This window comes from Felis catus, chromosome A2 (genome assembly GCF_018350175.1).
Source record: "Felis catus isolate Fca126 chromosome A2, F.catus_Fca126_mat1.0, whole genome shotgun sequence".
NCBI lineage: Eukaryota > Metazoa > Chordata > Mammalia > Carnivora > Felidae > Felis > Felis catus.
In genome coordinates, this window is record NC_058369.1 from 38,323,342 (window position 1) to 38,337,319 (window position 13,978).

The 13,978-nt window shown below is 42.4% G+C and overlaps 1 protein-coding gene across 10 annotated transcripts in view; it reads right to left on the bottom strand.

The window, feature by feature from the left end:
- The window catches only part of FOXP1 (forkhead box P1), a 509,316-nt gene that overhangs the window by 174,631 nt on the left and 320,707 nt on the right, over positions 1 to 13,978 (bottom strand). The window contains exon 1 of one of the 10 annotated variants that reach the window (XM_045053187.1): positions 1,847 to 3,840. The exons of 5 other annotated variants lie outside the window; for them this stretch is intronic. In XM_045053187.1, the coding sequence (XP_044909122.1) occupies positions 1,847 to 2,032 (186 nt within the window). In that variant the 5' untranslated portion in view covers positions 2,033 to 3,840. Of the gene's footprint in view, positions 1 to 1,846; positions 3,841 to 13,978 lie in introns of those variants that run through there. 4 more of the 10 variants (XM_045053186.1, XM_045053184.1, XM_045053188.1 and 1 more) reach the window with 4 other exon arrangements.

Sequence of the window (13,978 nt, forward strand, 5' to 3'; positions counted from 1 at the left end):
CACACACACACACACACACACACACACACCACTTAAAAGTGGAGCTACTGAGGCAGGCATAACTAAGTAAAGCATCTAGAAAAGCCTAAATGCTGAACAGCTAATCCTGGGAAATCCTGCACCATAAAATCATATGCCGCGATAGATTAATTCTCAGTAAAATGCCTGGCAAATTCTCAGAAGTCGAAAAGGCTCCTGAGTCTTAAGGGTTAACACACTTGCCCTTTTTTTTTTTTAAATGACACATATAATTTCCTTTTATCATAAAACAATGCATTTATTATTTTCTGTATATCTGTTAAAGGGCACGGCTTTCTGAGTGGAAAACAAAACAGAACTTGGTCACATGTTTATTTGCTTCAGCTACTCCCTTCCCCTTCTGATAAATAATCAAACATGCCATCCAGAAAAAACAAAACCAGCGAGCTGGGAAATTTGATGGTCATCAAATAGACTGAGATACCAAGAAAAGCAGCCCACTGTTCCCACACTGAGTTTTCGGCCCCCACACCTACACTGACATCTGAGTAAATACCTTCAGTCACTCTTTCCATTTTCCCTGCAATTACTCCTACTGTTAAACAAATTGTCCTTAAGGCAGTCACAAACCTAATTTTTTTTCTTGCAAAGTAGAACAACTTCTGAACATTAAGAAAAAAAAAAACGCAGCACAGCAATAGCCATACACAGGCGCACTTATTTATTTAAATATTTCTTCCATTAGAGGTTCAGACAACCAGAGAGCTCATTTCTTTCTCTATTCTACAGATGCTGGTTTAGACAATAAAATTTAAGGATATTTAGTCTGGGGACTAACAAACAAGGTTCGGAGTAATAACAATCCCCTTAAGATCAAAAGAGCTAATTTTCCATTTCCTGTCTATTCCCTGACCAGTACATAGTTAAAAAAAAAAAAAATTAGCACCTGGCTTACCGATTACAGTGAAGTTGGGGGTCAGGGTTGGGGGAAGGGCGTGGAGGGAGGTGGGGGGAGGCTCAAGGGGCGAGGACATCAGACAGGAAAAGGTGGAACCCTTTAAAAAAAAATGTCAAACCATGTGTTAAGAAACTCATTTCAACAGAAAGGACTGAAAGAGCGATCTCACTGCTCTTTCCACACAGGGCAGCAGCAGCCCAGGTCCGAGGGCTTTTCCTGCCATACTAATGACCCACAATGAGAATTTTGAAAAGAGGTTTCCAACATCAAAGTTAACAAGCATCGCAGAAAGTGAGCCGGGCTTTCTCTTTCCTTTCGCAGCCCACTCCGTCTAAACAATAGTAATGTGAGTGAGATAATGACCATGCTTGTTTCAGCAGTCTGACTTTTATTGGCATGAAATTGGTACAAATATTATCAAGACCGATTCACAAGTGATGACGGTGTCATGATGCAAACATCACAGGACGATTGTGCAGAGGCAGAATTACAAAGGCACCATCCCTGGACTCTCTTACCCCTCGTGATTAACAGGAAGAAAAAGAAGGCAACACCAAACAGAGTCACACATCGGCAGAGAGAGTTCTCATCTACGTTCGAGCCTGTAAAACTGTCCTGACGACACTCGGCTGCCTCCTTAGCTGATTATATCCCAAGACCCATTTGAAAGCAAGAGTGGATTCACAAGGAGTTAGAACCAACCAACGGTCTTCTCAAATCTCTAAAAAGAAAACCGCTTTTGATGGAGAGAGAAGGGGTGGGGGGGGGGGGAGAGAGAGAAAGCAGTAAACAAGGTGGAACATCTCATTTTGCCCTTCAGAGAATGCGCAGGAGCGGATCCCGAGTTTAAAAGTTTAACCCAGCAAAATGTTCCTTATTTTTTTTTTTTTCCTTTCTCTGGACACTTACAGAGAAAATGAAGAGTTTGACGGAGTGAGCTCGCACTGTCTGCCTTTGGATTTCCGTCTTCTTGCTGTAGATGGGTTCTGGCTGTTTCTGTGAAGCGGGGGTTGCCGAGTGGTAAAAAAGATGTTTGAATAAACAGGAAGTGCTGTGCGGCTGAAGCACACTTGAGGAGAAAGCACACTGGAACATTGCCCTTTGTAGGCAACCTCAGGGACGCTTTGCCTCCACAGTAGCTGGCTGGGCTCTCACTAAATGACAAAGAAACCACAAGAATTCCTCAAGTAATTCTTCACTTTCAAAGTTGAAAGATCAGTTGGAGCTTGCAGGTAATTTTCAAAGTTGCATTTAGCGCTTAAAGAAATCTATTAATGCTACACGTATCTAAATCACTCCAGGTCTGCAAGCAGCGACACGGCATCAGAAACGTGTGCCCCGGCCAGACCAAGCCCTAGCCAAACAGCTCACTCTCGCAGACGAATACACACAGGCAGGGTTTTCGGGAAACCTGCTCTCGAGATATTTTTGTGGTGACATTTACATAGGCAGGATGCTTTTAAAAAAAAAATAGGGAAGAAAGAAAGGAAGAAAATTCAGATTCTGCAGACTTTAGAGGAATTTGTCACACGTATTTTTAAAGAACATATCGTCCCGCATGCCTGGGATATGCCCTTGATCTTGCTTCTGCTGCCTTTCCTCTTACATTTTCCTTCTCCGCAATCAACCAAACTACCTGTTTATCTCCAGATGCCTAGCTTGTCTACTCGAACACTCTTTAACCCGCCCCAAACTAATTATCAAAGTCCTGTCTTCCGTCACCCGAGTAACTTGACAGATACTGTAAAGAAAAGTAAACCGCTAAAGGCAGAACAAGTCAGCTTGAAAAATAAGATGAGCAGCTGAACAGCCATATTCAATAAGAAAAGAAAAAGGGGGGAAGGGGAGGAGGAGGAAGAAAAGGATTCCTTCTGAAAATGTATTGCTGTGGTGGCAATGTTCTGCCACGGAAGCAACTGATTTGTTATTTAGCATGGAATGCTGGACTGTCTGTCATCCAGGTGCTAATACTTGGCTAAAATAACTCATTGGGAACTGTCAGTGGGATGTTTACATAGGCCCCAATCTTTTCTTCATGGAAGGAAATTTTTTACTGGAATTCATCTTCTTTTGATCTCACATTCAAAGCAACGGCAGCTTGATAGACATTCAAGTCTGAAAGCAAATCCAGACGCTGAAGATAAACCGCCAGAATATGACAGGCAGAAGCATCTAAAGCTTATAAAAATGAAGAGAACAGCATGTCGCCTGAGTATTACAATAGCAGAAATCAAGAGACATATTAGGTGGAACTGATCAGCCACAAAAACAGTTCAAAAGGCAGATCACAGAAACAGAGGACTAGGCTAGGAAAAAAAAAATGGGAAAGATCTGGTTTACTGCCTCACCTCCCTTTTGAGCCCCACAGCACTTCCATTCCTGCCTCTTCACTTTTAGGAAGGGTGGAGTATCCAATTCAAATGTTCCCATCTAACTCAGCTGGTCCCGTTATAAACGCGCTGCGAATGATTTCCTAGCAATGTATTTCCAACAGGCAGGGGGAAAAGGCAGGCAGGCCCTTACCTTGCTCGGGGTCCAGCATGCTGCATTTATTAGCATCCCCTACATCTGCTCTGCAATGCAGTTTCAAAAGACACACAGCCTGGGTGCCATGCAAGTGGGCGGTCAGGAAGAGCATCTCGCCAGAGAAGGGCTCTAAGTAGTTCGAGATGGGGCTACAGAGCTCTAAGGAGTCTAGTTCCCTGACATGGCTAGTTACTGAATGAGCACACACGCTCCAGCCTCAGTTACAAAAATAGATGCATTCAGTCCTATAGATAGAGAAGTGCTCACACCTAAGTGCTTGGAAGCCAACTAGGGCAATTCCAGAAGGGAATTATCACCAGATCTGTCTTAGAGGCGCACAACTACTTTTTCTCAAAATGAGCTTCTTCGGTACACCTGAAGGAAAGGTAACTCCCAGCAATTCTGTACTCAGAGCTGTTTGCTAACACACACTGTGTGTGAATGGGCGGCATCAGGTTAAAGGGAAAGAGAACTCCACATGATAACTTAGCCCATGGTGGGTTCCCTTCCTCCTCAGGCCACCTGCCCTCCTGGGACCTCGGATCCCAATCTTCTCCTGCACCCCCTTGCGTCTTTAAAGTTGGCCCCTCCCCCTCCTTTTGCATAATAAATCAACAGTAAAATGTGGATTTAAAAAAATGCACTAACCTATTTAAAAAGATGTAATCAGTTTAAGGGCTTGCCTCATGCAAACAAGATTCCTGGGTAACTTAGTTACAAATGTAAAAACACAAACAAGCAAACAAAACAAAACCCTACTGGATTCTACAACTGCTCTTAAAAGTTACCCTCTTGCATGCCTACACAGCTGACTTGGGAAAGCTGATTACTGATCTTTAAACTGTCCCACTTCCTTGTGTTCAAGTCACGCCGCTATTCCTCTCTCACCTTAAAAAAAAAAAAAGTCACTTTTAATACTTAACTCTAAAAATCTCTGGACTAAATATCCCGTGTGGCTACAGTTACTACATTTACCCAAAACAGGGAGGTTTACCATGAAAAAAAAAAAAAAAAACCCGGAATGTTAATTCCTTTGTACATTCTAAAACAGTTTCCTCTACAAAGAATGCTGTCACTACCACACTGGGGCAAGGAACAACATTCCGTATCTCATGGTTGTTGAGAGTCTTTTTCAAAAATCTGCCATGTATAAAGACCTTCATTAGTGTAATTCAGTGACTGTTGGGTTTGGTGTTTTTTTTTTTTTTTTTGATATATACAACTTTTGATATGTCATTTAAAAACCTCATAATAATATCATTAAAGAGCTACCATTTTTAAAAGAGAAATTGTCTGCTCAGGGCCATGGAATAGTAGCCACGCTCTAGGCCGTTTCCTCTCTCCCTTTCAGACTTCTGGACTTGAATGTCACTATAGACCTTGAATCCTTGAATGTGAAATGGCTTCACGCTAATTGCTCTAATTGCTTGAAGATGTGCAGGCAGGTGAAACCTGATCCCCGTGGCCATTGTAGAGACCAAGAACAACACTGGAATGTTTACACAGTGGTTTGATTTTAATAGACAGAAGGGCTGAGTTTAAGACAGCAAAAACATAGCTAATAGGTGACCCCTTAATGTAGGCCTCCTTAAAAAAAAAAAGACGCACAACAAAATACAATTTCATGTTCTAAAAGGCAGTGTCCTAAATGCCAAGGTTATTTGCTTGACTCTTGCAGTGAGTACACGTTACGTTGCACCTGACATTTACACCCGAAACTCTACCCCGAATACATTTTTTTACCTTAAAACAAAAAAGCACTTTATGTGTCAGTCACCTTACAAACAGATTATGACTGTATGGTATTTCCAAGTAAGTGCACTCATTTAAATTTTAAATTGAATATTTTCACCATTGCAGCACGGCACTCCCTGTCCCTTAAAGGGGAAGCCCTGCATCTCCTGGTTTGTTCCTCTGCTTCTTCTGTTCCCCTTCCCTGCCATTTGTGGAATTCGTGACCCTTGTAGATTCCTTGTTTGCAGTAAAAGTTGAACCCAAACCCTCTCACGTTGGTGCAGAAGACAAACATGCATCCTTCTGGTGCCTCCTCCCTTTGTTACTGTGTGGGACTGTGGCCCACTTCTCTTCTTGGGGGCTAAGGCAGCCAGGGGAGTGGTAGACATAGTTATTCAATGACAGTGGCCATTCTCCCTGGATATTTTAATGAATTGAGATGGATACAGAGGTTTGACAATGGCTCCCCAGAGCCCTCTCTTAACACAGCACAAATGTAACCAATGCTGGACAGGAAATATACTACAGCAAGACCAAGATAAAAATACAACAGCACCTACAAGGTGTCATAAGCAAGAGGAAACCGACAAGGGTTAGGGGGAGGCTTAGGTAAATGTTGGGGGGGGGTGTGTGTAAACACACAGGTAACGTATGGGAATATTTCATACAGAGTCAAGGAAACACTGCTAAGGAGGAAGCAGGAATTAGACATTTGCTATGGAAAGAAAAAAACACCATGAAACAATGAAATTATTTTATGGTTAAGCTGGGCAATTAAAAGCAATAGATATACCTTGCAAATGAGAACAGAGAAGCAGGTAACACCCCACACAGCTGGGAACACTGTCAAATCTGCTAAATTATGCTATGTATTAACTTCTGCTGGTAAAACGCAAAGTGCAGAAGGAAAGGGGCAAGAAAGCCCCTTGAAAGCTCTGAAACACTTTTAGTTATATAAGGTAATGATAAATACAGGACCTTGCATTGCCTGGGACTATTTGTTCCCAAATACTGAAAGACAAAATAATGAAACAAAAATAACCGCGCAGAACATCCTTGCGAATCACAGCCACCTCACACTGTTTTATGGACACTCACACCTTGTCCTAAAAGTTACAGTCCCCTATTAAGAAGCCATGCCTCCCGCTCTGAAAACGGAGGGGGGACGAGTATCCCTTTATCCACATAAAGATTAAGTATAAACTGGTCCAATCCAGTGAGAGGAACACTGAGGGAAAAGTAAACAGGCCCCCACTCCCCACCCCCGAAATAGTTCCCCTTTGAAAGCTCTCTGCAGTGAGTGCCTGGTACCAAGGGCTGCCCTGTTCCTTGGAGGGGTCAGCAAAGCTATGCTAAACTGACAGGTTCAGTTTACAGCAGGCCAGAACTTTGTTTGGATATACTGGCCTTGCTCACCGCCAGCTTAACAACAGATGGCTAGAAAACTTTCATTATGCTGCACAGGACTGAACTGCAAACAATCCAGAAAACTGTGAAAAGTTTAACTCCCTCTAAACCGATGTGCCAAAGCTGGGCCTGCCCAGAGCCGGTGAGCCCGCTTAGGGCCAAGGGGACCATGGAAGTGATGGCTGAAACAAATTGGCACTTGCTAACTGCCCAAGTCAACTCAAGGGACCATCCAGACACCAGAAGGGCAGGGACCCTCCCTACTATTGATTTTAACTGTTCAAAGACCAGACCTTATAAGGAGTTGTACTGACTGTGTCTTGCCTTCTTTTTTATTTTCCCAAAATACACTGTCAGACTTCCCCTCCCTTCGGAGAAAGAAAATCTCCCTTCAGACCATTCCCAAGCTCCCTTCCTGTCTCCCCTCCCTCCGGAAATCGGGCGGACAAGACCCAACAGCCTCACCCCTAACACCTAGATTTAAATATGATTTATCCAAATCTGTATATAATTTAAATATTCATTAAATCGATTCAGTCGCACGAACCCTAATATCTCCTAATGCTCCGAGACAGGTTATAAATGCACCTTCAAAGGTTTAATTCAATTGGCAATCTGAGAGGTCTTATCACTAGAAATGTGTTATTTTCATATTATTCAAGAAATGAACAAATGTGCTTTCCACAAACGTATTTTAGGAGCTACCCTTTCCTGTTATTGAAAGAAAATTGTGTTTATTACTCCTTTAGCATAGTGTAAACTCATAAACGTCAACAGAGAGTACAAGCAAAACTGTCAACTAAATATTGTTTCCTTCATGAGCTGTTCTTCTAAGTCAATTACGCCTTTCAACTTCTGGGGCATTGTATGATAAACTGGCAGTAAAAATCATTCACATTAATATACCATGGTGCCTTGCCTGCAAAAGGTAATTAAAGAAGTAAATGACTCATAAGAATAGACATATTAGCTGCAAAATGAAAGGCAACTGAGCTGCCACATAAAAATATGTACCATTAAGATACTGCATTTTCATATTCCTGTAATCAGCTTCAGTAGACTAATGCTTATTTAATCCAGTTCTGTGCTAAGTCCATCAACAACTGTTTTTTGCTGTTTTCTCCTTGACTGAACATTATGAGAGCAGGTTTGGAATAAATACTGCAATGAGATTTTTGCATACTCAATTGAAGAACAGGTTTTTACATTTTAAAATCTATTTTTTTTTTCTTTCCCTGAGAAATGCAACATAAAAAAAATTACTGGTAGGGGGAAATATATATATATATGTATATATATATATATATATATATACACACACACATATATATATATTGCTAGCTAGCTAGACATGTCTCTTTACATGGCAGAACATTTTAGGGAAATACTAGTTGTTTCCGTGTTCACCTCTTCTGACCACTATCAGCACAGGGGAAAGGGTGCTGGGCCTCCACCTGCCAGATATCTGCTACCCTTATGAAGCACTCCCTTTTGTGAATAACGTCTTCCGTTAGCACCAGTGGGGGTAAGGCAATTTATCCTTTGGCAGGATAGAAAGAGAAATCAAGAATGGAGGAAGGAGTTGACAGGTGGCATGGCACGGGAGGACCGCAGACTAGCCTAGTGGGTCCTGAGTTCTTGTCCTTCCAGAGGGTGGATGTGACTGAACAGAAACCTTTCCAAAGACAAGTGAACTGACCTCAAATTGACTGCTCTGCTTTCCATTCTCCGGCTTTCAAACTGACAGGTTGCTTTATTCTTCCTACCCTTTATTTCAGTATTCCCCTGCTAGCCCAGCCAAGCCACAGGAGGACATGGCCCGTGCATTCCCAGATCTTCACCGAGGCTGTCCCCTTCCCTGCTTTCTGGAACCTCCACCTGGACCAGTGAGATGAGTCCACCGTTGGCACTATTAAGATGTTCTGGGAACGTTTCAATGCAGGAAGCTTCCTGGAGGCTGCAGAAATGCCTGTAGTTGTTGTGGAAATGAGGGCTCTTTGCTGACGACTGATGTGGGCCTAAGGCTTTGCCAATTCAGTTTGGGAGTTTTAGCTTTCAAAACTCTTGCAATTCCTCCGATGTTTTGAAGCCAGCAGTGAAAATCAGCCTATAAAACATAACTGTCTTCTATCAGTTGGCCAGCAATTTACCGCTTTCGATAACATCTAAATGCATCTAGATGGGGTCCACTAACATCAAAAAAAAACAAAAATCCCCAAACAAAAACCCAAGAGATTCCTGACCTTGACCTGTCTTTGTCTTAAGGTGATAGGCCTTGGACAGAGGCAAAGGTCTAGATTTCTATACAAATGGTCCCTTCTCCCCTCTCCTCCTCCTGTGAGCACAGAAATCTCCATGGCTTTAAAACTAATGAGCAGCTGGCCAGGCCTTAGGGACAGCCCAGGATGGGAGGACAGCCCTCCAAGGACCCTTGGCTGTTTATTTATCTCTTAACAGTTCTGAGAACTGCCCGAGAGCTGAGAGCCTCCCAGATTTGGGCCTGGTCTTTCCTTGCCACGTATGATTGCCTCGACGTTCGAGCAGACATCACTTGGAACCACAATTAATGAGCTCTAGTCCTTTTTCTAATTAAGGAACAAAGGTTCCTGTGTGCACAGTATGGTGACGCTGTCTGCAGAGCACACGTGGAAAGGGAAGTGAATGCTTCTAATTGCTTCAAAATGGGATTTTTAATATTTGGGAACATAATGGAATCGGGAAATAAGAGCATTTCCAACATCCTTTACAAATAAGGCTTTACAAAATATTGTTAGCTGTGAATAATACATCATTATCAAAAATGGAAAGTTATGAATACCGCGCATGTAACCTTTGTATTCACGTGAATTAACCTATACGTATGAATACAATGATACATGAATTCCTTCTTGAAAATACATTAAAAAAAAAAAAGAAAAAGCCCTCCTCAAAAAAAAAAAAAAAAAAAAAAGCAGAAGGCAGCTACTCTGAGCCTGATATTCCTCAGACCTTAGCAGATTAGGATTCAAACGTGTAATTAAGAAAGATAACCCCAGTTTTTATAGTAATTAGGGGCTGTGGGAAATAGGATACTATCTCTCAAAAGTGTTACAAATGTACCACACTTCTAAATAACCTGCAATGCTTGGAAAGTATACTCACTACCAAGGGCAAAGCTGCTGTGCAGGGAGGGAACAGTAAATGACAGACTGGCGTTCAAGTCCATTAGCTGCTATGTGATAGGAGCACATTCACTGCACACGATCTGTGAAAAATCTTAGATCTCTTTAAATCTTTGAATTGGATTACTGCATTAATTCTTAAGAACTGCAATCCTTCAACCAAGTCAAATTACCCTCATTAACGGTGGAAAAACTGCCTCTGCAATAAGTTTAAAAAAAAAAAGATATTTATTACCTATAATCACTTTCACGTACTTCACCCAGAAACATGATGAACCGATGCCTACAACTTTGACCACGGTGGCATCTTGGTTTTGCATGTTGATTTGAGTTAAAATAAAACTGAAAACATCTGCATGGTGTTTAAAAAAAAAATTTTTTTTCACACCAACACAACATGGCCTTTTATTATCACAGCCCTCTGATAGGAAAGGAATAGCCCCATTTCACAGGAGAAGGAATGGCGAGCTAAGGCAGAGATACTGCATCAACGGTCCAAGCTCTCCCAGCTAATTAGGGGCAGGGTGTTCTGGATGCCCACTGCAGGAATTGATTCAGAAATACAGTTTTCTGACGCTTCTGTCATGCAATGCATTGACTTCTCTAGATCACACTCAGTGGAGGAAAGGCAGGCAAAATAAATACAAAGATCAGAACGCAGCTTTGAGGGTATAAATGTTCCCCATAATGAATACAGCAGAAGCTGCCTCAATTGTTCCCTCCCCACATTTGCTGTTACTATTTAACCTGCCTTGAGAATTCATCAAATATGTTCTTTTCCAGTGACAGAAGAAAAAGAAATGTAAATTGATCTACCCTGCCCTTGTTGTTCTCTAAAACGGTCTCATCGGAAATGTGATAACAGCTTGACCGATTCTGAACAACTTACGGTACTTTATGGCAAATGCACTCCTCGAAGCCCACTGACTGTTGTTCTTGGCTCCAGGGATGTGACTTCTCTGGTTGTATGACTTCCTAGCACAAACCACACAGCAGGACAGTCCTCACCACCAAGAAGGCAAGCAACCGGGGAAGGCGGGGCGGGGGGGGGGGTCTGTGTTTATGGAAAGAAACAACCTGTAGATCATGTGTTAAGGAATGAGAAAAGGTGAACTTCTACCTAGAAGTTGCTTTCTAGAACTTGAGAGCAACCAACACTTCTAAACAACTATAATAAAATGCTAACTGGAATTCATAATAAAAACCCAGAGGCACTACAAGGCTCTGAAGTGCCTTCTGAATCATTAGAAAAGAAAAAAAAAAAAGGCAAATTGTGCTCTGGATAGTTGTAGGTGAAATGCATTTATTGTAATCTGTAGATTTGAAACTAGGTAGTCTTTAGTATAATGATGATAAAAATCAATTAAATAGGATATTATCTCTGATAATCCTATAATTTACTATAACCTTCTTTTTGAATGATTTCCAAAAACCAGTTGTCATGAAGATGAGCATTTCGAGTCCACATCAGATCCGCAGAACATGCTGGAGTCTAGTAACAACTGAAATGGCATTTATCCACCTCAGGGGGTACCAGGCATTTGCACTCACTACCCTTCCATCCTTCTAATGATCATGCAAGGTGGGAGTGGCCATAACCATGTTATGGAGGAGGAAAACAAGGCTCAGGGAGGTTGACGAATTTGCCCAAGGAGAAACATTTTCTAAAGTGGGTATATGACTGCTTAGGGATGGAGGTGAAGCTGAGAAGTCAGAGAGGAAGTGTTCAGAGGAGGGCTGGGAGCCAAGAGGCTCCTATCTTGGGGCAACAAGAATTTGCACGAAGACCTGATTCAAATATCAGATGGTCCATGACCTAAAGACTCAGCACCCACCTCTCATCGAGTGGCATCGCATGCTTCAAAGGAGAATATGGAAATCGTTCCACTTTGACTCTACCATTTGTAGAGTCTCCTCTCTTTCTTTCAAGAGCTTTATGACTGTCAGTCGGGTGATTTTCAAACCATAAATGCTTTACCAGTGACTTTGTGACAGACTTGGTTCACTACTCTAGCAACCTCTCAATATGAATGTTAAAGTTACCTTTCTCCAAGTACCAGGCCACACCTTCTATTTACACATCAAATAAACATAATTTTTGATGCATACTCTGTACCAAGCACAGTCTAGACACTGGGCCTATGAAGGTGCCCCTTCCAAAGGCTTAGTGTCGAACAGAAATTAGAGATAAGACACTGGCAACCCACAAATCCAGAAATAGAAAGCCACAACAGGAGTGCCTGGGTGGCTCAGTCGGGTGTCTGACTTTGGCTCAGGTCATGATCTCGTGGTTTGTGAGTTTAAACCCCGTGTCGGGCTCTGTACTGACAGCTCAGAGCCTGAAGCCTGCTTTGGACTCTATGTCTCCCCCGGTCTCTCTGCCCCTCCCCTGCTTACGTACTCTCTCTCTCTCTCACACACAAAATAAATAAATAACAAAAAGGAAAAAAAAAAAAAGAAAGCCACAACAGAGGAATCCTTAACAAAAGCACAGTTTCATGTACTTGTCTTTTCTAGCCTACTCTAGATAAGACTGTTAAGACGATCCATGACAAGGTGATATTTAAGATGAGAGTCCCAAGCAGAGAAGGAATCAAACAGCCAAGGAGCAGAGAGAAGAGGTTCAAGGAGATGAACCATTGGGGCTGAAAAATTATAGGTTGAAACATGCTAAAAGATGAACTTATGAATAGTTGGTGATAGATAACTCGGCTTATATCGAACTGTGTTCAATAATACTGTCTGTTCAGTCCTTTTGAAAAAGATTTTTTTTTCTTTTTCAATCCTTTTAAGGCAAAAGATGTGTACAGATTGCAAATATGCTTTCAATCAAATGGCCTGAAACATAAAATGCACTGTGGTGGCAAAAAAACTCAAAAAGCATAAAGGAATTTATGTAATTTCTACAGAAAAATACCTTAGACTCGGTCCCCGTGTCTTTTTAAATGCTGCAATGCTTTGGTGGCAGGCACAACGCTAAGATGATGTCCTACCTCCCTACCTCTCGTTTCAGATATTCCATCAAAATGTAGTCAAGACGGTGATTTGCAGGATTTTATGGCTGTAATTAACGTCCCAGATCAGCTGACCTTAGAAGAGGGAGATAATCTAAACAGGCCTGAAAAAAAAAATCACACGGGGTTTACATTTTGGAGTTTATACTGGTGTTTAGCAACCAGAGAGGGAGAGAGTCTCAAAGCACGAGAAAGTTTTGATGCACCACGCCTGGCCTCAGGTGGAGGAGGCCACCGGGCAAGAAATATGGGCCACCTCCAGAAGCTGAGAGTGGCCTCCAGGTGACAACCAGCAAGGAAATGAGGACCTCAGTCCTACAACCACCATGAAGCAAATTTTACCAAACCCGATGAGCTTACAGAAAGAATCTTTCCCAGAGTCTCTGGACAAGAACTCCATCCAGGTAACACCTTCGACACTGAACCTTCTGGAACTCTGGGCAGGGGACCCAGGAACTCTGAGCCTGGGTTTCTGACCCACATAACTGTGAGCTAACAGGTGTTTTAGCTACTAAGTTTATGGCAACTTGTTATGTGACAAAGAAATCTAATACATGTGGAAAAAAGATGAAATCACACTGCCTGTGTCTAAAGTTGACGGAAGAACTTACTGGGAGGGAGGCAGGCAGGAGGGGTGGAGGGGAAGAGAAGGGAAAGACTGAGCATGCATTCTAGTTCCCCAGAGACCAATATGGTGACCTGGTACAGGCCACTCAACTCTCTCCAGCCTCACTTTCCTCACCTGTAAGGAGGAGACGATAACAATGAAGAGTGATGAGGGGCATCCTAGGGAGAACACACGGGCAAAAACACTTTGGAAGTCGTAGAACGCAATCTGAGTTTTTATTGTTTGTACGGCTTCGTTGCTGAGCCATTCTGATTTCTGAGTTTTCACTTCCTTTCTTCAATTTTTCCCATTACCTGGGCAACTGCTGATCAAGACACAAATACGGAATCATCCTTGGCTGTAAAAGAAAAAGTGGATCCTAAACCATCTTGGAGCTTCTTGGCAGTCTAGGCAAAGGACGGGAGACGCCTTCCGGGGGAGAGGTGCAGAAGTTAGCGTGAGTCCCCGGTGAGGAAAACCATGGCTCCCATCTTCCTTCCACCATTGGACCCGTAGCCATTTGGAAGGTGGAGCCAAATGGCCTCGGTTCAAATCCTAACTCCACTCTTGACCTTGATTTCACCACTCTGTT